This window comes from Lonchura striata, chromosome 19 (genome assembly GCF_046129695.1).
Source record: "Lonchura striata isolate bLonStr1 chromosome 19, bLonStr1.mat, whole genome shotgun sequence".
Classification (NCBI taxonomy): domain Eukaryota; kingdom Metazoa; phylum Chordata; class Aves; order Passeriformes; family Estrildidae; genus Lonchura; species Lonchura striata.
This window is the reverse complement of record NC_134621.1, coordinates 8721264-8742609: the sequence shown is the minus strand read 5'-3', so window position 1 is coordinate 8742609 and position 21346 is coordinate 8721264. Positions and strand designations below refer to the sequence as shown.

Below are 21346 nucleotides of genomic sequence, written 5' to 3'. Positions count from 1 at the left end.
CACTAAAACCAGTATAAAAGCACTAAAAACTGCAGAAGAACTTCAAGAGACTAATACACATTTTTAGGTTTATTTCCAAAGCACTGCTATCACTATATATTTATGTAATTACTGTGCTACAAATCTAATAAGCATTTTTGATTACATAGGAGTAAGTAAGTCTCTTTCTGAGATTTACAATGAGTGTGAACATGTTACCAACAGCAGCCACATCACTGCAACGTGTCTGGAAAAGCACCCCCCCCATGGAAGTAGCAATTATTTAACAATTTCCATGGCCATCTGTAGGAGAGATTCCACATCCACCTGACAGAAGCTGGTTCCATCCTAGCAATGAGGAGATGAGAAGAGACTGAGAGCAAAGGTGACTGAATCTGGTCCATGAGCACCGTCCCAGCTGAAGGTGCAGTCCCTGTGTCATCCCAGAGAAAAGCCATGGAGGGGGCAGTCATTCCAAATGTACCCCCATGCCCCTGAGAGCAACGACCTGCTCTCAGATCTCATCATTTTCTCCTCTAGCACTCACTGATCTGATGTTAGCCCATTCTTACTTAATCACACTTTAATCTCATGGTAATTAGTGCTACTAACCAGAAAGTTCAACAAACACAAAGCAATACTAGAATATATTTTTTACAATTATTTTTTGACAGCTTACATAAAAATCTTAAGAAGCCCTTGACAATTAAAAAGGAAGGACAGAAGGAAGGAAAAGAAAAGTGATCACTTATCTTTCAAAGCCATATAAACTCCCCTCAGGAACCTTCTCCTACGGAGGAGAATTTGCCATACAGAGGAATAATTTATTCTTTTGGATTTAACTACTTGTTGTACCTGACACTCCTTTATCTACCCACAAAGCTCCTTTCCCACCACAGGGATCACTCTGGTGTACCAGTAATGTTTACTACTTGCAGATCATCTCCTTCAAAAGGCTTTGTAAATTAGCATTTTCTTTTTCCTACTTTTATTTCAGTATTACAGTATTCATATCATTATGTAGCATGTAAAATCAACACTAGCTTTGCTGTAAATAAACAATGTTTGCTTGTATCCCTGCAGAGTGTAGCCATTAACTTTCCATCTCTGGCAGATATAGAGACATTAAATATTCATCTTGACTACCACATTTTACAGCAAGATGTACAGCCGTAAGTCTGAAGACAAGGGCAGCAACAAATCTGACAGCATTAAGCATGGAGCTCACAGAGGTGTTTGGAACTGCTAAGAAAACTTTTTTTTAATAGGACACAAGAAAATTCAAGAATTCTTCTTGCACCCCATGCAATTTGTGGCACCCAGCCCCTCAGCCCCATTCTGCACAGCAAGGCTGGCACTTCTCAGCAGTGACAGCACAGCTCACCCTGCCCCATGGGCACCTCGAGCTCCTCCCCAAGCTCTGTCCTCCCCATCCCTCCCCAGGGCTGATTTGTCCACCAAGCACAACCTGCAGATGTTTGGGAAAGGCTGCCACTCAAATGGCAATGATCCCAAACTCCTGGTTTGATCTATCCAAGGAAAATATCTTTGCCCAGACAGACCCAAGGCTGACAGAAAACCACGTAACCTAACAAGAGTAATTTAAATGCAGAAAAACTTGATGAAACGTGATGCTTGTCTGGGTGACACTTTAACAGCCCCTTCTGGGAGTCCAAGCAAGGTGCCTGGCATTAAATATCTCCTATTATCTACCTGCATTCACCACTTTCTTAACAGCTTGTGATTTGTTTTGCTTTTAATACTGCTTGGATGGAATCAAATAGTTTTATTTGTTGTTGCAGAGCACTGAATGAGGCCATCTGGGAAGGAGAGGCATGTAACCTGCTTTAATATACTTTCCACAATCAGAAAACAGTGGGAAAGGAAGTTAATCCATTGCCAGGTTCCCAGAGCAGGACAGAGAACAGAGGAACCACTCCAAGAACAAAAGGGTGGCAGCAGCCACAGTGCTTTAAAGTTCACTCCACTCCACCTTTATGAATGGTTTACTGATAAAAGCAGAATTGTGTATTTATTATAGTTAAGCCAGAACAGCAGGTAAACAAGGCACCACCAAGTTTCTGAGACTAATTGTAAGGAAAAGAAAAAGCAAAGAAACTACCCAACTTATCCAAAATCCACAGAAATCAAAGCAGTGCTTAAGAATCACATAGGGAATATCAACTCTACTGAAGAGAGCAGAAAAACCTCCAGCACCTTTAACAAAAACTCTGCATATCCAAATTACAACGCCCTCACTTCTAAACTGAGGATTGCTTTCCAAAATTTCAGTTAATAATAATCATAAAAAATTCCTCATCATTAAAATTCATTCAAATATAGGTAATGCTTGAAGAATCTGACAACTACTTCAATGATACACATAAAAAGTACTAAATGATTTTACAAACAACATTAGGACTCAATTTCTAATGCAGAATAGATCTGCTGCCTCGGGCCAAGATTATTAAGACACTCAAGGAAAAATTAGCCAGTTCCTGAAGCCCCAGCTCATTTTGCATTCCAGTCAAGTTTCAAACACAATCAATTAGTAAGTTTAATTATTGTTTTAAGAAAACAAACACAAAACCAAGAGCTCAGAACGACATAAATCTTCCCAGACCAATTATCCATGTTAAATTAAGACATTAGGATTCTTCCATATGTTTTCCCAAAACAAAACAAATGGGATGAGATAAACCTTTGGTGAAAATGCATTCATTCCAGGCAATTCTAGTGACCTTAATCTGAGGTTGTTTCTATTTGGTAAGCAGATCAGTTATGGAGGCAAAACAAACAAAAGGCAAAGAGCTCTGACACCACAACCACCGCCAGGCAGACCCACCTGCATTTCACAATCTGCCCGAAGATTCAGCTCCTCACAGCACTCCCTGGATACCCTCAAGAAGATATAATCCTTTGTCTTCTCCTCAATAGCTGCTTCATAAACCTTCTCTTTGGTTCCTTGGGTCTGTGCTGACTTTTCTTTAGTGACAGGCAATAAATAAACAGCATTGACTTTGGTCATCACCAGCCGTCCAGCCAAAGTGTCTTCAGAGAGCGTCTCAGTGAGCTTAAAGCGACCAAAAAGTTGTCCATTTTGGGCATATTTTGCACCTCCAGAAACACCAGTGAGCATGAAGCTTGCTACAATCTGCAATTGCACTTTTATGTTGAACCTAAGTGAGAAAGCATCGAGTCAGTGCACAAAAATGCTCTCAGATTTTGAAATTTCAGGCGTTCAGAATGAAGATTCACTTCATTAATTAATTTTTAAGTATGAACAAGTACAGTCAAACTGGCCCTTTGTAAGTATGCAGCTATCAAATATCCACACTTTTTCCTCTTGACTGTAGCCTAGAAAGTACATATTTAAAACAATCAACATCTATGAAGTTTAAAAATAGAACCCTCACAAGAGAGAAACAAATACTAGATAACAAAAAAATCTTAGAGTGAATGAATTACATGTCCCAAAGCAGTAAAATTTCTATTTAAACAGTCTGTAATCTTGTGGTAGGTATGCAAGGGGAGACAAGCAGGCAAAGATAAGAGCAAGATTCCCATTTATCCCATGTGCCTCTTCCAGGCTGCACACCAAAGAGGGCAATCTCCATCTTAAAAAGTAAATGGTATTATACCTATAATTCAGAGGGATTGATTAAAATGCATTCAAACAAATCAGATTGTAGGCATTAAAATGATATCATTTTATTTGAAATGAGGGAATGGCATCACAGGCTCAGCCCTATAAACCATCTATCCACAGAATTCCTATTAGCAGCAGCTTCCTCCTGTAATCAGAGATGTAACAAATTCATCCTTTGCAGTTATCATTTTCCAGAAGTCACATGCACAACACATTAAAGTGACTTATTGGCACACTTTATTGACCTCTCACCAATAAAAAATAATCTCTTCCTAGTGTGTTGGGTTTTTAAAACAGATTGCTTCAACCTGGTTTTAAAAAGAACAAAGGGGAAAAGAAGTCTGACAGTAGAGTAACAATATTCAATCCTTTTCTCATCAGCAACTTTTTCCTAAATTTCTAACAAATTACAGAAAAAAAAGTAAAACCCATTCAATGAAATAAAACCTCTTGGAAAAATACATTATTTTCTTATAATACTTTATAGATTCATACTGGTTTTATTTGATCTGTTCTTCTTATAATTTCTATTTTAACCTAATAAACTGGTAATTGCTCATTTAAGCCTTGCAGTATCAATAATCATAAGCCTCTAACAATAAAATCCAACATTTTAGTTTGGTAATTAAACATCTACCAAACCAATCAGATGTATTTTTTCAGATCTGCCAAACCACAAACCTTGCACAAAAACTGCAAGTTTGCCCCCATGTGGTAACAGCTCCTTCTTTACAGGATATGGGCATTGTCAGATCAGAATTTCCCAGTCCTCCACTCTCCAAAAGCAAGGGAAATTTTCTCACCTAACAGGGATCTGTTTGGTTATCACTGACCACAGAGGTTACTGCACAAGCTATAGTGAAAGCATTCACCCAGTCCTTCCCATTTCCACACGTACCAATAAAAACCCCATAACAGAGACAAGCTCTCTTCTATTGAAGTGCTGCACTATTCCAAAGGAGCTATCAGCAAGTCAGCCACATCTGAAACAGAACTCATATCTCCTTGTTAAAACACTATATAAAACATTTAACTGAGTAACAAGGGCTGGGAATTCTTACTGAGACACAATCATTTGCTATTGTGAATTTATTTTGTTGAAACTTCCCTAAAGTTGATCCCTATGCTGCTGAATATGTATCAGCTGAAATTCAGATTCATAAAAATGTGCTGTAAAACAGTTTTATTGCATTTCTGAGACAAGGCAGAGGTTAGTGTTTTCATAAATGACTGAACTGCATCCGCTATGCTGACTGGAATCTCAAGTTTAAATTATCAAGCAATTTCCATTGAGCAAGCTGACACCTTCTGGCAAACTACAAAACTACAAAATCCTCACAGGATTTGATTTTTAAAAAATCTGAAGTTGTTTCTTGCATCCATTTCTCACCCTTGCTTTGGACAGTTAGACAAAATAAAGTTTTCAGCCAGGCTTATTAAAAAAAAAACCAACAAAATCTTTTATTTCCTCCTAAGCACTTCAAATGCCAGCTACCTGCAGTGTTCATGAAGCAGCTACAAGAAAACCTGTTGTTCATATTTAAAACCACAGAATAATTATGAAGAATGACTTCATAAATCATTAATCATCCAGTACCAATGCAAACAATAAATTCCCCAAAGGCAAACAAACCCATCCTGGCCAAAACCCCAGGTGCCACTTTGCAAAAGCCCATTCAGCACATTTGCTCTGCCACTGACACCTGCAGGGTTCAGGGTGTGCACTGGGACACCTGCCTGGGGACGGATCAATGGAACACACAGTAATGACAAAAGTAAATTTATTTTCCATCAGAGCCAGTCCTTGACGTATTCACAGCCTTGAGGATAAATCTGCTCTGTAATTCTGGGAGCACGGAAAGAGCTGTCTATCACCTCACACCCTTTAATGTTCATACAAGAAATGTTCTAGTCACTCAAACAAGTATATATTGCTTTTCTCTTCAATATGCAAGAGAGAAAGGAAGAGTTTTAAATCCATGAACATGTATTTGGACTCTCCAAAACCTAACTACTGTGAAGATTGGAATATTGCTTTGGTTTTCCTCAAAACCAGTTTGTTTGTACTCGGAAATTCAACAGCAGTGACTCCCTTATTATTCTACTTTGTGATACTCATGTGGAGTAACTTGTACAAATGTCTCTTGAAATATTAAAATAAACACAATTTAAAAGTAAAGTTCTCTGAGACTGTGCAGAACTCCCTTATAACTGAATTCAAGGCATGTTCAAGCCACTGCAACTGTCACCCAATACTGCCCAGCTCCACTCAGGTGATCCCACACAAAGTCTGAACCAGCACCTTCCTAGAAAGGGACATACCATCAACATTCTTCAAACCCAAGGATCCACTTCAATCTGACACTCCTGTTACCCCAGTGCTGTCAGAAAACCACGCTGCCAATCCTCCCACTTTTACAATGTACATTCACAAACTCTGCAAGTGCAACGGTTCAGCAGCACTGTCACTGGGGCACCACTTCAGAGGTGGTACAGCCACTTGCATCTGGATTTCTCAGCCATTTCCAGGCTTGCAACCCTGGCACTTCACTGGAGAATACCAAGTGTGTGATCTTAGCCACAGAGGAGTGGAAATGGCTGCTGGTTTGAGCCTTCTTGCAATAAAGTGGGTCAGCTACAAGATCAAAAGAATGTTTGTCATCAATGCTATCAAAACAGAAGATTTCAAGAACATTATTAACTTACTTTTAACTTAATCAAGTAATAAATTAGTGCTGCATCAAACAGACCAAAGGGGAAGCATTACATACAGGATATACTTATTTTTCTTTCATTTCTCCAGGTTTGATGCTCTTTGGTGTCCTATGAGGCATGAAAGTGCAACTCCCAAGGTGAAAATTCTATCAGTAAAAATACTTCTTAAGTTTTAATGGTATTTCATAATATTTACTTTAAATCCACTTTTGTTTCAAAAGGCATTAGAAGAGTCAACCTGTTTATAAATATGTATGATGGAGAATATTTCTGTAAGCTGGAAACAGTGTTCAAGCAGGATTCCTCCATGTGTTAGACTCCAGCTCAAGAGCAGAGAGCAGAAGTGATAAAAGATAAGAAACAGCTCAAATACTGCCCTTCAGCTGAGATTTAAAAAATATATTGAACCATTTTTTTTGCTTTAAAAGCAATGTAAATACAACTATTCACAGTATTTTCTTTCTAAGCTCTAGAAGGTTCATTCCACTGAACCTCTGTAGCTCCAGAAATGGTTCTTCATCTTAAAAAAGACTTCCTGATTTGGAACTTCAGGTAATTGATAAAACTAATTTTGCTACCCAATTAGGCTACAATGAGGTTATATGTTTTAGACTTTCCATTCTGATTAGTGGCAAAACTCTAAAACTCTTTAGTACCACATGAATACAGGAAAGATTTTTGACCACAAATATTAAACTAAAAAAAAGAAAAAAAGTCCACATGAAGGTCAGTAAGTGTGAATATCACATCTTTTTCAAGCATCTACACCAGTTGGGTAATTTGTACATAACACCTAAAGACACAACAAACCAAACAATGTATATTATATGCCTTTTATTGGAACTTTTATTCAGAAACTGTGTGCCAACCTATTTAGGAAATAAAGTCAGCTGCCACATCATCACAAGATCAGTCTGATCCACCCACAATTCAACTCTTTTTACAAAGATTTTATATATTTCTTTACTATAACCTACTTTCACACAGGAACAAAAATGTAACTATTATTAATATATTTTTGTATAGACAGACAATAAACTAGAAACAAAATAAACAAAACTCTGTCCAACAGGTGCTTAGTGCCTGTAAGTGTAAGCACAGACTGATACACAATATTTCTTTTCAATAATTAGCAGGAATTTACATTTAAGTGCTAGTGACCTTTACCAAGTATTACTATTCCCTGACTTTTTCAGGTTCAGTTCAAAGAAACAGAAAGCCTCAATATCTTCAGGAAGCAGGTAGCTTTAATGAAAAAAGCTGTCACCCTCATTTTAATAGGAATATTTTTATAAAGGAATCACTTACTTGCTAACTTCCTTATACTGTGCTATTTCCTCAATATACAGGAGGTCATGGAGCCGTGACTGATAGTTGGTCTTGGTCAATGATTTGTCCAGGACAGATTGTGTGAACAGCTGGTCAGCAGACAGAGGGATTTGGTATCTGGTGAGAAGGCTCTTCTCCAATTCAGTAGTTTCATTAGGCTCAAACTCCACAATAGTCTTGGAGGTGGAATCCCAACGCTTGGCTGTGGTCAGGAGCTGTTGCCGTGCGTGCATCAGGTATTCAAGGTCTGCATGGACAGAGCAGGGAAGGGGAGCTTTGTTTTTACAAACCCCAGCTGGCTTGCTTTTATCTCAAAAAAAAAAAAAAACCCAATCAAACAAAACCCACTAGTAAAAACAATCCCCTCAAGAGATACCTAAACACAGGCAAAGTGTTCTCTGCCCACAACACCTTTAGAAAGTTCACTGCTGGTATTTACTACCCCTACTTTTCAGGTGTGCACAGAGAGCAAGCAAGCTCTCCAAAAGTATCAGAAAAATAAAACATTCTATAGATAGCAATTAGAAATAATAAAGACAAAAAAGCACTTCTACTTGAACAGTTTGAAGGACTTGGCACTGCAATACACTTTAAAACCCAACTGCAACATCCTCTCATTTCAAAATTATTAAGTAGTTTGGAACCCTATAATGTATTTTATAAAATTTAGAAGGTCATAAAAACAAGTTGATAAATCAGCTGGTAAGGAATCATTGCATTTGCAACACTGTTAAAGCCTTTTTAAAAGTTCTACAATCCCCTACTCTGCATGTGGTGTAGACAGTTATATAAAGTAGCTAAAGCTATTTTACTAAGCAAAACTTGGGAAATGTAACCTAACATGATATAAAAATTAGCAAATTCAAAGGAAATTAATTTTTCAGCATACCCTGATTTCAGGTACCACGCAGCTTAGATGTGGTGCCTGATAGGGACCACATAGCTTAGATGATAAACAGGAGACCAAGCACTTCTCTACAGCCCCTAGAATATATCCATTAATACCACAAAACCACTATGACAACAGTGAATCAGTTAACAGAATTGCAGTTAAATTGCAGAGCTGAAAATATTTGGCATTTATAGTCAAGCTATGCTATCTTAATGTATAATCTCTGAGTAAGATTTAACATAGGTATCCAGGATATCACACCAACGCTGAAAATGTGCAAAAAAGACATTTTCAAATTCAAATTAAATCTTAACATCATCTTGACTGTCTTTAATCTAAATAAGATTTAAAAAAACAGCATTTTAGCAAAAGAAATCTTTGTTCAGCTTGACTATGACTACAGGAACATGGCTTATCTTACTCACTGATCTCATGTGTTCAGTAAGAAGACACATTTAAATACATCCCTCAAGCCTGAACCATATCAGTAGCTACAGTTGTACAGCAAGAAAAAGTCCAAGTTTGTGTGGTTTGTCTGTCTAAAATAACATCACCATAAATGAAGCTCTTTCTGCTACAAATCACACCTCAGATCCCAAAAGCTCAGTAATTATGCTGCGACTGACTCCTTGCTTGCTGGAACAGCCATTTAATTCCCAGCACTGGAGAGGCTTTCCCTGGAAGCCTGACATAAACAGCTCCTGGCACAGATTGCACACACAGTGACACTTTCTTCAAGAGCAGTTAGTACATAATCAGTGCACAGAAAACTTCCTATAGCTCCCTTCTTCTGCTGTAAATAAAGATTTCAAAATGCAGAATGGAGGCTCCTCTATTAAAATATTTTAATCTTGACCTTTCATTCCTGCCTAAACATCTCAACAGGGCCCTGAATTATATGCAAACATAGAGACCGCAGGCATCTTTCTGTTAAAAAGGCATTTCCACAATATCTCAATTCATATATACCAAAAAGTAAAAGAATTTATGGAATTGGGCACAGATCCAATGTAGTTATCCCTTTCCCTTGCCTATTGCACACCTCTTACACGCACAGCAAAAAGCCCAAGATTCTGCACTTAGAGTTTTCTGTAAAGCTCTTACACACTCCTTCCATTTGAAATAAGTATTAGTGGTGTCCTGCCTGAACACTTCAATGTCCCTGTGCACACAGACAGGCAACGTGTGAAGGAAACAGCAGCACCCAATGCTGGGGCTGCTCCCTCCATGTGGCAGCACCTCCTCCTCCTCCAGCCTCCACCTCACCCACCATCTCCATGTGGAATTCAGCTGGCTGCTCCTGGCATCCCTGTGGTTAGCACTTGGTGTAAGGCCCCAGCCCACAGACTGGTTTGACAGGAACTCTGAATGCCAGTAACTCATGGCTTGGTTCCCTTGATCTTGCCCAGGTTTCAAGGCAAGGACTGTTCTCCACAGGCCCAGTGGCTTAGGAGATCTGTGATTCCATGGAGATCATGGAAGAGCTCCCACTCCCTGGCAGTGCCATACCCTCTGCTCAAGAGATGTTACACCGTGCACAGTCCCACTGCTCCTGGCTCCAGGCAATCGAGGCATCTCAAAAGATCATGATCTTTGGTATTTGCTATTTACAGCTTTGTTCCATGAATGCTGCAAATGCTAATCTGTTACATCAAAATAAAGGCCAGGAATAGAAAACTGCTGTTTTCTCAGCTTCATCTTTTTTCCTTCCTTTTCCTTTTTCTTCTTCTTTCTGCTTAAATCCCAGTGCTACAATTCTGTTTCACTGGTGTTTTTATCTCTCAAATTTTCATTAAAAATTAAGATCGTGTATCCCACCCAATGGCTTATTGTCAAGTGATATAGTGACCTATATTTAGCTCTCTTACACCATAAAGCAAAGTGCTTCTTTCTTTTTTTGCACCTCTTCAAACATCTTTTCATTTTCTGATATTATTCTCATACTGGAGTTATTTCAGGTTTGAATTGAGAGACAGAGATCAGTTTAAGAAACAGATTAATCACAGTAATTTGTAGCTCGTTTTTTTTACTTCAAATAAAGTTCTTTACATTTTCAAAATTCATGTCAGCAGCAAATTATTGAGCTACAAACCCATACTCAGCCTCTTGCCTTTGACAATCCTATTCAGGCATTACAAGAGAAGAAATAAATACAAACCAACTTCTCAGACAGTCTGTTTTAATTACTGGGATTATTACCCTGTGTATTCTTATACAGAAACACTTCATTTCTCTAACAACCTTTTCTGACATATTTAATGTCTTCATCAATATAAGAATGTTTATAAAAACATAAACATGTTTTTATAAAGGCAGAACTTGCAGTGCTACACTCAGATACACACCAAGCTAGAAATTCCCAGCATTTTAATCATACTTAGGAGCCATATCCTGACACAAAGTCATATTCCAATTATCTGCCTAATTTACACCCTCTAAAGCTTTTGCCTGCTATTTCTGTTCATATCCATAAGGAAAATACAGCACAAAACATTCACGAGCAGTTGACAGAGATGCTGTTCTGCCCAAAACTGAACAGGAAAGACATGACATGAAAGATCTCTACTATACCAAAAAAAAAGTTTTAGTACATTACCTTCAGTTGAAGCAGCATCAATCATCACTCGTTGCATGAGGACTGGCTCTAATCCAAAGTCAAACACCACAGTTTGGCGAAAAGTCCCAAAGATTTCTGTGTTGAAGGCTATACTGACTTTGTATATATAGTGATCTATTCCGTTCTGGACCATCTTTCCTCCTATCCATTCCTGACAGTTTTCTGGAACTTCTTGTGATACCTGGGTAGTGCTGTCTCCAGCAGATATTGCAACGATACTAAAGTGTGGTCGATGGGCATCATAAAGCAATGCCACTCGATACAGCATTCTTGCAGGCTGGAAAAGAAATACGAAGGCTGAAATACTGAAATTATTCCAGGAATATCTTCATTTGCAATCAGATAAAAAGGATTAATAAGAACTATCAGTTTCTCAGAGCAGGTACAGGTCCTGTCTGATTTCCAGAAATCTGGGCAGTTGATATGTAATCAACAGAGCTTCTGGGAAAAAAGAGAGAGAAGGGATGGTGCTAGGAAGTTTGTCTATTTTAAGAATGATGCAGCTGAAATTTTAGTTGCAAAAAGTTATGGGTTGCATTCTAGTTATTACTGAGTAACTTCCAAAAAATAAGTAGTCCTACCTTACATGTGAGAGCAAATGTCCATGTCTGGTGAGACTTTTTGGTGGTGACAGTTACCGAGAGCTCGGGATTATGTTCTACTCTCACTCCTTCTACACATTCACTAAGCTAGATCAAAAGAAAAGGAAGATAAAATTAAACTTCTACAGGCAGTATCAAAACACAAACAATCAGGAAGAGGTAGCATTTTGTTTAATAGAAAGAGGAAAGACTAGTTTCCCAGATTGTGCAGGATTGATGCAAAACCCACACAGGAATTAATGTAAATATGTGCTAATGCAGAGAGACAAGCTAAATCTACCAGATCACACTGTGTAAGTGAAGAATATAACCATTTAGGGACAATTAACCACAAGACATGATTTTCAATAAACAACTTAATTGTAAATGTCTAAAGCAGAACAGAATTCATTTGGAAAAATGGATCTGTGAGTGAGGCCCAGAAGATCCCAGATCTCACTGACATCAAAGAGACTATTGAGACAACAGGAAACAATAATCAGGCTTTCTACTCATCAATGCATTTTGCATAAAGTCCACTTTTCTCAGATTTTAATCAACACTAGCTGGACCAAAACCTCCTTAGGGTCAATGGTAAGTAGTGTTGGTCAAGTGCCACAAAAAATGTTCTTTCTAGTTCCAAAGAGCTGCTAACTTTTATCATATCTATATCCCACACTCCCTGGTACTGAAACACTTTAGAATATTTGGGGAATTGGCCTTTCTTCATACCAGTGACTGCAGCTGCAGGCAGAGAAAAGGAGCCACATACAAGTAAGAGTTATTCCCCATTAGAGAGTAAGAGCGTAAGAGAATTCCCCACTAAGCTGTGAAACCTTTACCACTTATTCTCCAGTTTGAGAAGTTCTGCCATCTAGTCAGGGAACAGGAACAATAGCATGAGACTTGCTGACCCATCCTACACAGGAGTAGTGAATATGCAAAATGAACAAGCTGTGATTAACCCACAGATCAGCCTAAGTCTCTTTGCAAAAAGACCTAGGGCAGGATGGAAAGGGGAGCAAATTGGTTGGACAGTTTCTCAGTGAAGAGTGATTCAACCAGCTCTGATAGTCAGGGCCAAAATCAGGCTCATGTTAGTTTTAAAAGTGAGCACATAGAGAAGCAGGCTATCTTCCTTACCACTTTCTCAGGAGATAAGGAATTCATCCATTTCTCAATGAGGGTTTCCATGTAACTGCCCGAGCACTGCTTGTTTTCCTTCTGCTGTTTCAAGCGGATCAAGCGGGAAGCGTATCGTTTCTGCCATTCTGTCAGCTCTTCCTGGGAATGTGCTGAAGTACACTGGGCACCATACCTGCAGATCCCTTGCTCTAAAAATCTACATAAAATAGAAAAACCATTATGCCTTGAACTTCTCAGCCTCCAATAAAAAGAAAAAAAAAAAAAAAAAGAAATCACATTTTTACTTGTAAAGTCAGAAGGAGGCTTGGACATTCTTTCTCTCACAGAACTAAAGGCAGTTTAGTCCATGTGAACTACTTTGGAATTATATATATATTTATACAGCATTTTTAAAAGAGGCAGCAGCTTCTCTCACTGCAAAGCCCAGGAAAATATATAACATTTCTTAGAAATACAGGGGGATGGAAGTCTCAAGAAATTTCCAGCTTTAAAGAAAACAGAATCAAGTGTTTGTACAGCAATTAACACAAGGAGATCACAGAGCATCCCTGAAATGACTAGGCACTGTATTAATATGCACAAAGCCTCCTTTTAATCAAGGGCAAAGGAAAGATATAGCATAATTTCTTCCAGTGATTACATTATTAGCTGATAAATACTCAATCAGCAGTTTTTCCTGCAGCAACAGTGACATCACATGGTCCCTTTTACTAAATACACCTACACAGAAACCTCTAGGAAGAGGTTTAATCCTCCTCTTTGGAAAGGGTGTATTAGCCTAAAAGGATCTATTCTTGCAGACACTAAGGATTTCTTAAAGAAATACATTTTCCACTTAGTGGCATGTGCTGATGCATCGAATCAATGCTATTCCAAAGGCTTGTATACAATTGAAGCATTCTAGTTCCCAGAACTGACTGCAAGTCCGGGCAAATGCCTGTTTAACTTGGGGGTTATTTTTATAATTTAACTTTGTATTAAAATTATAAACCACAAGGCAGCAGCTGCAGCTCCATCATTCTTCAAAACTGAAGCACTTAAAAAATAAATGACAAAATGAAAATGAAACAGGGGGAGAGATTTAAGTTCTGAACAGAATAAAATTTGGCCAGGAGACTGTTTTGTTTGTTTGTTTTCCAAAAGGAGACTATAAACGTTAATGCAAACATCACTTTTTTTTTTTTTTTATTTCCACAGTACATGTGTTATATAATGTGAATGAAACTGTGAACTTTGAGCTGAGACAGAACCAAGCCATACCTGACTGAGACATGAAAACCTTGCAGCACAAGTACCTGCACATCTAGGTCACACCTGCATCAGTCGCTATAATTTGATTTAACATACATTTTTCCTTTATGAAATGTACTTGAAAGTTTGCATGCCCAAATTGTAAACAAAATAAACATGATATATAACACCATGTCACTAAAGGCCTTTTCAAGCTATGTTTCTTAATATATGTTAAATTAAAATGTTTTTTCTTGGCAGTCAATTTCAGTATTCTTTCTGTCAATTTTCCAATTCACCACTGTATTAGAATGCTAAAGGTACAATTATGAGTTTCACTTCCTAAAGTAAATGGAGTGCAAGCATAAAAAATTGCTGACCTGTTCTTATAACCTACATAGCAGATTTAAAATCAAGTGAGCTTCCTTTCCATTATTTAACAGAAAAGCATATTACTTTAAAATTTGTCATCATTATACAGGTTTTCCAAGATCCCATTGTTCATATTTTTAACACTTTTTTTCCCCTCAATTTTACTTTCTTATTTAATACCTCCTGCAATCCCATAGCTTCATTATCTAGAATAAATATGCTGCACTCCCACTGCTTTATGGCACAGGGGAAAAATAAACCAGAGCTTCAAAAATTCATATTCAGTAATGCAATTGCCTCCTTCTAAGGAACTAAAGCCTTCAGTCCCTGGTCAGAACGATGCTGTTCACAGAGATTTGCTGAGCAAAGCATATCCTTCTTACTGGAAGGGTTAACAGTGAGCCTAAAGCTCATTACCGCTTCAATGGAAAAATGTTTCAGAGCAATGGTTGGAAACATGGGATAGATGTTACTCAACAAAAGATCACCAGAAGCTAAAAATTGTAAATATCTGCTTTTTTAAAATAGCTGAATAAGCACCAGACATGATTAAGAGTCAAGAAGAGTTGCCAAGATTCAGCATCCCTAGAAAATCATGCCAAAAGTTGCTCAAAATCAGCAGTTCAGTCATGCCATTTAAAAACCAGGTCAGAGCTTTTGAAAATAATTTGCATTAGTTACATAAACGGCAGAATCAAGTGCATAATGATGGCTCCTCTCTATATATATTAATACAGTTTTATGTAGAGCAATGACAATTAACAACACAAAGTACAGGCAATATTGACCAGATGATTGGAAAAAACAAAGAGAAACACCAATACAAGCCTTTGGATCTTGTCTGTGTATTTGACTTTATGCAAAAGGGAAAGCAATGAGATCTGAGGGAAATTCTGGGGTTTTTTATCTAAAGACAAAGCCCACCTACCAACAAAGTTCATTTATCAGAAGGCAGCACTGAAACCTGACTGTGCTTCAGTCTGCTTACACTGCTGCCAGAGAACTTTTCACACCTCTGAAATCACCCAAATTAGAAAAGATATGGGAGAGAGAGATGCTGACCTGCCACTCGAAAAATGTCCATTAAATCACTGCATTATGAAAACTAAGTTAGTGATTCTATTCTATAAACTGAAGTGCTGCTGGATAAACTGAAAAAAACCTTTCAAAAACCTGTGAACAGGTCAACTCCTGTTCTAACAAGCACCTTCACTTTCCTGGCCTCTTCATTCTGTCAGCAGGTAAATGAAAGAGGAACCATTCTGCTCCCTTGGAGGGGGTTAAATGAAGCAAAGAGCTTACTTTTTACAGTGTGTGTACTCCTCACTGCTCTTACCTTTTACATAGTGTGTGTGTACTCCTCACTGCTCTTACCTTTTACATAGTGTGTGTGTACTCCTCACTGCTCTTACCTTTTACACAGTGTGTACTCCTCACTGCTGGTGACGCCCCTGGGAGGGGGGCGGAAGTGCCAACCATCCCGTGACCCTGCCGGGACACAACCACCATTATTCCTCAATTCTCAGTTTTCCAGTCAGACAGCAACTGCTCAGGGAGCCACATCTCTGAGCATCAACTCAAGGTGTATCTGAACATAAGCAAATGACACATCCCCCCCTCCAAACTGATTTACAATTCATGACAAGCTCTTTAGAGTAAAGGTGATGAAGGCAGATTTCAAACCATCTGCAGAATGCAGCAGGCTCTGATACAGCCTCCTGGTCAATAAACAGAAAATTCTGCCCCCATATTCAGTCAACACTGACATAATTCTACCTCATTAGGGCTCATCACAACAGTCAAGCCTCTTTTTTGGTTTTGCCTGCAAAGCAGCGCTGAGCATTCAGCAGGATCCAAGTCTTCTCACTAGGAAATTATGCAGCTTTAAAATTGAGTTACATACCTTCTTCTAAATCTTCTACATGATATCCTGATGGTACTTTACCAGCTGCCTACAATTATATAAAAAAGCCCACAGTTATAAAGGAACACAAAACAATTTCATTAACAACAACTGCTGTCAACATGGGTTTTAGAACAACTATTACAAAACTATCAATCATAAGTTGAAATCACTTCCAGTCACAAACCCTGCCGATAACAGGGATTCTGATAATAACAGGAATTCTGACAGGAACACCAAGTCAACTGGTTAGAAAAAACTTTTAGAGATTTTTTACAAGACCAAACTCTACCCTGCAATCAACTTAAGGTGGACTGCAGTGAATTTCTGAAACACCAAAAACTAAACTACATTGGTAAGTCTTTCAGCTTTCAATCTACATCAAAAATAAAGCCCAAATAAATAACTAAGCATAAGGAAAAAAAGAAGAAAAGGTGGTTGAGAAGGTATTTATAATAATTAAAAAATTTCTGAAGTCATATTACTTCAGACTAATTTCCAACAGAGAAAAATGTGATAGATAAATAAATAAATACTGCAGATCTAAATGCTTGGAATTCTTTCTACTTGCTACTTCAGGAATCAACAACTTATTAGCATCATTTTTTATTTTCTCATACATCCTGCAAGACTGGGATGAAAAGTTCCTGAAGAGGCTGGTGGGTAAAGACCAACACGGCAGAAACAATAATTTTTGAACCAGCCTGTTCCCAGTGAGCCTGGATCTCCTGGGACACATGGAAAGCAGCCCTTCAGCTGCTTCAGGTACTGCTCATTATTTTCCCAATAATATCCTCATAATTACCTCTGTTTCAGCAAGAAGTGTTTTCAGTCGTGTGAGATCTTTAGTTACCATCCCGTTCTGGGGGCAGAAAGAATATTAATTATTGAACACATAAACCTTCATTATGTGCACTAAACCACAGCAACCAAGTTCATTTCCCCCTCAACACCAGGAGAAATAAAAATGAATTTGGCTTACAACACCAATTTTAAATGACACTAAATAAAACTGAGTAAACATTGTGATGAAAAAGGGAATTCTACACTGGCCAAACCAGCACGAGACTTACAATAAGTATCAATACAGGACAATTCAGGAAAGCACCACACTAAGAAGAACTTGAGGAAAAAAATACACCATGGTTACTGCAACACTTCAGCTCTGAAGAATTAATATAATAATCTTTCACTGCTGTTGCAGTGATGGATTTATTTCTTTTTAAGGATGTACTTTACTGATCACTAATTTCTGCAGCTCCATAACTCTTCCTGCTCTGATGTAGACTGTGTAATTTTTGGAGTTTTTCCTCAAAAGCAAAGATTAGCCATGTCACTAACTACACAATCAAGTACAATTGAAGTAAAAATTTTTCAAAACTGAATTTATGTGAAATACATAGGTATTTGCAACAATTTCACACTCTTGTAAGTCAAAATTTTAATTAAAGGAACCCAGACCTGTGGGGTTTATTTCAATAATCTCTTGCAGAAATTTAATTAAGTGCTACTACTTATTTTAGACTTCTCCACATTCAGACTGTGCTATTGAGCAGGAGAAATTACTCTTTGCTGAAAACTTACCACTTAACAATCCTCATAACTTAGGCTTTTTCCAAAATGATTTTTCACTTTTTCAGCAGAAGGCTGAAAATTGAACTTGTTGAGCTTAAATGTAATAGAGAAAAAAAACATTACCAAGAATCATTCTCTTAAGCCACTGGGGAGGAAACTGGATGGATTCCAACTCTTCAATAAATTAATTCCAAAACTTCATTTCACTTCTTCTTTCAGACAATGGCACAGTCAGTAAATCAGCTGCTGATTTTAATATTCCTACTGAAAACAACTGTGTCTAACAACCTAAAGCTTGTAAAAACCTCTCAAACCCTGCTTTGGGATGACACTCTGGAACTCTATACAAAGGTACCTTTATTTGCACAACAACAGCTCAAAACAAGGGCACTCCACATTCCCTGCAATAAGACTATTTTACTAATTTTTCCTGAAGGCAAGCTTCCTTCAACCTCACCAGGAATTTTTCAATGAAACTTTTTTTCATGAGAAAACAGCTAAACAAAGAAAAAACCTCTTTTTATGTAAAAATAGCCAATGGCCGGGGGGGAAGGGAATTCAGGATACAGCCCAGACAGGCAAACAGAACTCTCAAAAACAACCTACTGATTCAGCTAAGCAGGATCCAATCTCAAGGTAAGAGGTTATCCTGCAAGTTTCTGATGTCACACAGTCCCCTCAGTCTGACTAAGCTATGACCATGTTTCTGGGTGTATTAAGACCAGCAGTTCATGCTGATGAACTGGCTATTTAATCCAGACTACATAAATTAAAAGGACACTTCTTTAGAGGCTTACATATGCCCCTAATTTCCCCATATAAGTAGTCACATAAAAGCCTGAAGTTACTTACATGTCTGGGGTTAAAAGCATCTTTACAAGTTTTAACAGTTCAAGGGTAAAATAGAAGCTTTGAACTCAAACCTTTATCTTCATCTTGAAATGCAAAGCTTTTTTTCTTGTCCTCAAAAGCTTTTTATGCTGTCTTACACCTTATCAGGGGCCAGTTATTTAAAAGTCCAATCAATATTTTTTCTGCTTTAATGGATAGAATTCCTGAAGTCCAAACAAAATGGGGTCAAGTATAATTCAAAATAAGCAAGGAAAATTTTAAGATTTAGATAATTCTTGTAAGTCACACAAATATGCAAATTTATTTTACATTCCCTGAGGATTCAGGGCCAGCAATGAAAAAACTTTTCAAAATCACAACAACTCTGAAACACTGGTTATGCAACAACCTGGCATCCTGATGATATATGTGTGCCCATATATTTATCTTTTCCACACAAATCATTTTTGTTGCAAGCTGCCAGTGAACCATATGTTTGGAAGTTTGTTATTAAACAGCTTTTTTAGAAGAAGGAAATAAAAAACTCTTTCTTTAAACAATGTAGATTGCAGCAAACCCACTTACCAGTGATTCCCCCATCAGTGATTTGGAAAGAACATTAGACACAATTTGCAGCTTCCCTTTGAGATGCATGCAGCAGAGCACTGCCCGGAGAGATCCATCGCCCTTGGCCAGCCCCTCTCCCAGCACTGCAACACAAATCAGTCACTATTACCTTCAGCACACCACCCATTTAAGTCAAACATACAGTTTTCCTTCACCCTTAACAAGAAAACAAAGTCTGAAGCTCAGGTCAAATCCACAGCTTGTTGGATGTAAATTAAATATCATGTGCTGTTGTCTAATATTAACTTGAAACTTGTCTCCCACCAGCTCATAAATGTTGCACATGAGCTCAAAAAAGATTGTCATGTTTACATGCTAAAATAGACATAAATTAAATATGGGAAGGGTAAATTCAAATATCTGACACAGACACAAAGGACCTCCTCTCACAGAAAGGATAAAAAAGAAATAGCAACCAACAACCTCTCAGTAACACAAACATGCTCAGGAAGATCCATTCATGCTCACAAAACACATGCCCTGTCGTTTCCAAAAATAGCCAACCTCCTCATGGGCAATTCCTGCTCCTCTAAAAGGGCTTTTATTCACTTATGCTGCAAAGTGTGGCATATAGGGACGATTGTCTGAGCCCAGAAATTTACAGGCTCCCTGTAACAGAAAACTTTCTGAATGCTTCCTAGCACGGATCAGCAGCGAGCAGTGCCAAACAGACACTTTCTGAACACTTCCAGCAGGGACAGGATTTATTTCACCATACAGACGTGCTTCAGACAAGCTGCAACAACACTTAATTACATGTGTTACCTGTCCAGAAAACGAAAAGCCAGAGTGACTAAAAAGCTTAGCAAGCTAAGCGTGTAGATTGAAAAGAAGGCTGGACAGTTGTTTAAAATTAAGGAATTATGGAATAACTGTTATTGCAAGCAACATCAACATCTGTGTTTATACTGCTACTCATGCAGATGCAAACAGCCCCTCTCAGTGCTAACAGGAATCTCACATTCACCACAACTTCAGGATTACATTTTAGAATAATAAATCAAAACTCCTCACTCAACAGACATTAACAGAAATCGCATGAAAGACTCAATAAATAGCCCCACAAAACATTTAAATAAAAACAACCAGGCATCTCTTCAAACTGCAATGGTAACTAAATCCATTTTCATAAAGTCCCTCAAAGATTAGTCTGAATTCACCACTCTGATAGTACAGACCACATTGCCAAAAATAGAACTTACTTCCCAAATCAGAAGAAGCAGCACCAAAAATAGCTTTAACATGTCTGACAGCTTGCTATTTTAATCTCAAATATTAAATCTCCAATTAATATATTCCATAGATACAAAAATATAACACAGAAATCTCAAATTATTATATTTCATATCATTATTTGCATAATATCACCAAGCTAAAACATACAGTTGCACATAAAAAGTTGCAACCCATTAAGCACTATCTCCTGGGAAAGATTTGTGGAGTAATTAAACAGATTTTAAGTTATCATCATTCCCTGTAACACTACAAGCAGCATATAGAAGAACATGTAAAGAGCTATAAAGAACACTGTATTTCTCCAGCTATTCCAGAATACACTGATCATTCACGTTCAAATAAAACCATCATAGCTGTGCAACATGTCAAGTCTTGTAAAAAGGCAGAACAGCAGCTTGAATAAAGCTTTGCCCATTATAAAAAGCCTGTCAAGTACATGCTAAGGTATTTTCTTTCCAACAATAACTCAAACATAAAATCAAAACTAAGACTTTTTGGGATTACAAATGCAGATACTCTAAATGTCAGGTGCTGGGCTACAATTGATAACCACACATCCTGGAGAACCACAACCAAATCATTCATTCATCTATGCCTAAAAATATGGTATGTATTTATATATATACATATATATATGTAAACACATACACAACACTTTTATATA

The 21346-nt window shown here is 37.8% G+C and overlaps 1 protein-coding gene across 4 annotated transcripts in view; it reads right to left on the bottom strand.

Annotated features, from left to right (window-relative positions):
• HELZ (helicase with zinc finger) overlaps positions 1 to 21346 on the bottom strand; it is an 85727-nt gene that overhangs the window by 43740 nt on the left and 20641 nt on the right. For all 4 annotated transcript variants that reach the window (XM_021537158.3, XM_021537167.2, XM_021537177.3 and 1 more), the window contains 9 exons: positions 19405 to 19529; positions 17219 to 17275; positions 16414 to 16462; positions 15923 to 15998; positions 12906 to 13104; positions 11763 to 11870; positions 11161 to 11458; positions 7652 to 7919; positions 2825 to 3158 (listed from right to left, as the gene is read on the bottom strand). In XM_021537158.3, the coding sequence (XP_021392833.1) occupies positions 2825 to 3158; positions 7652 to 7919; positions 11161 to 11458; positions 11763 to 11870; positions 12906 to 13104; positions 15923 to 15998; positions 16414 to 16462; positions 17219 to 17275; positions 19405 to 19529 (1514 nt within the window). The remainder of the gene's footprint in view (positions 1 to 2824; positions 3159 to 7651; positions 7920 to 11160; positions 11459 to 11762; positions 11871 to 12905; positions 13105 to 15922; positions 15999 to 16413; positions 16463 to 17218; positions 17276 to 19404; positions 19530 to 21346) is intronic.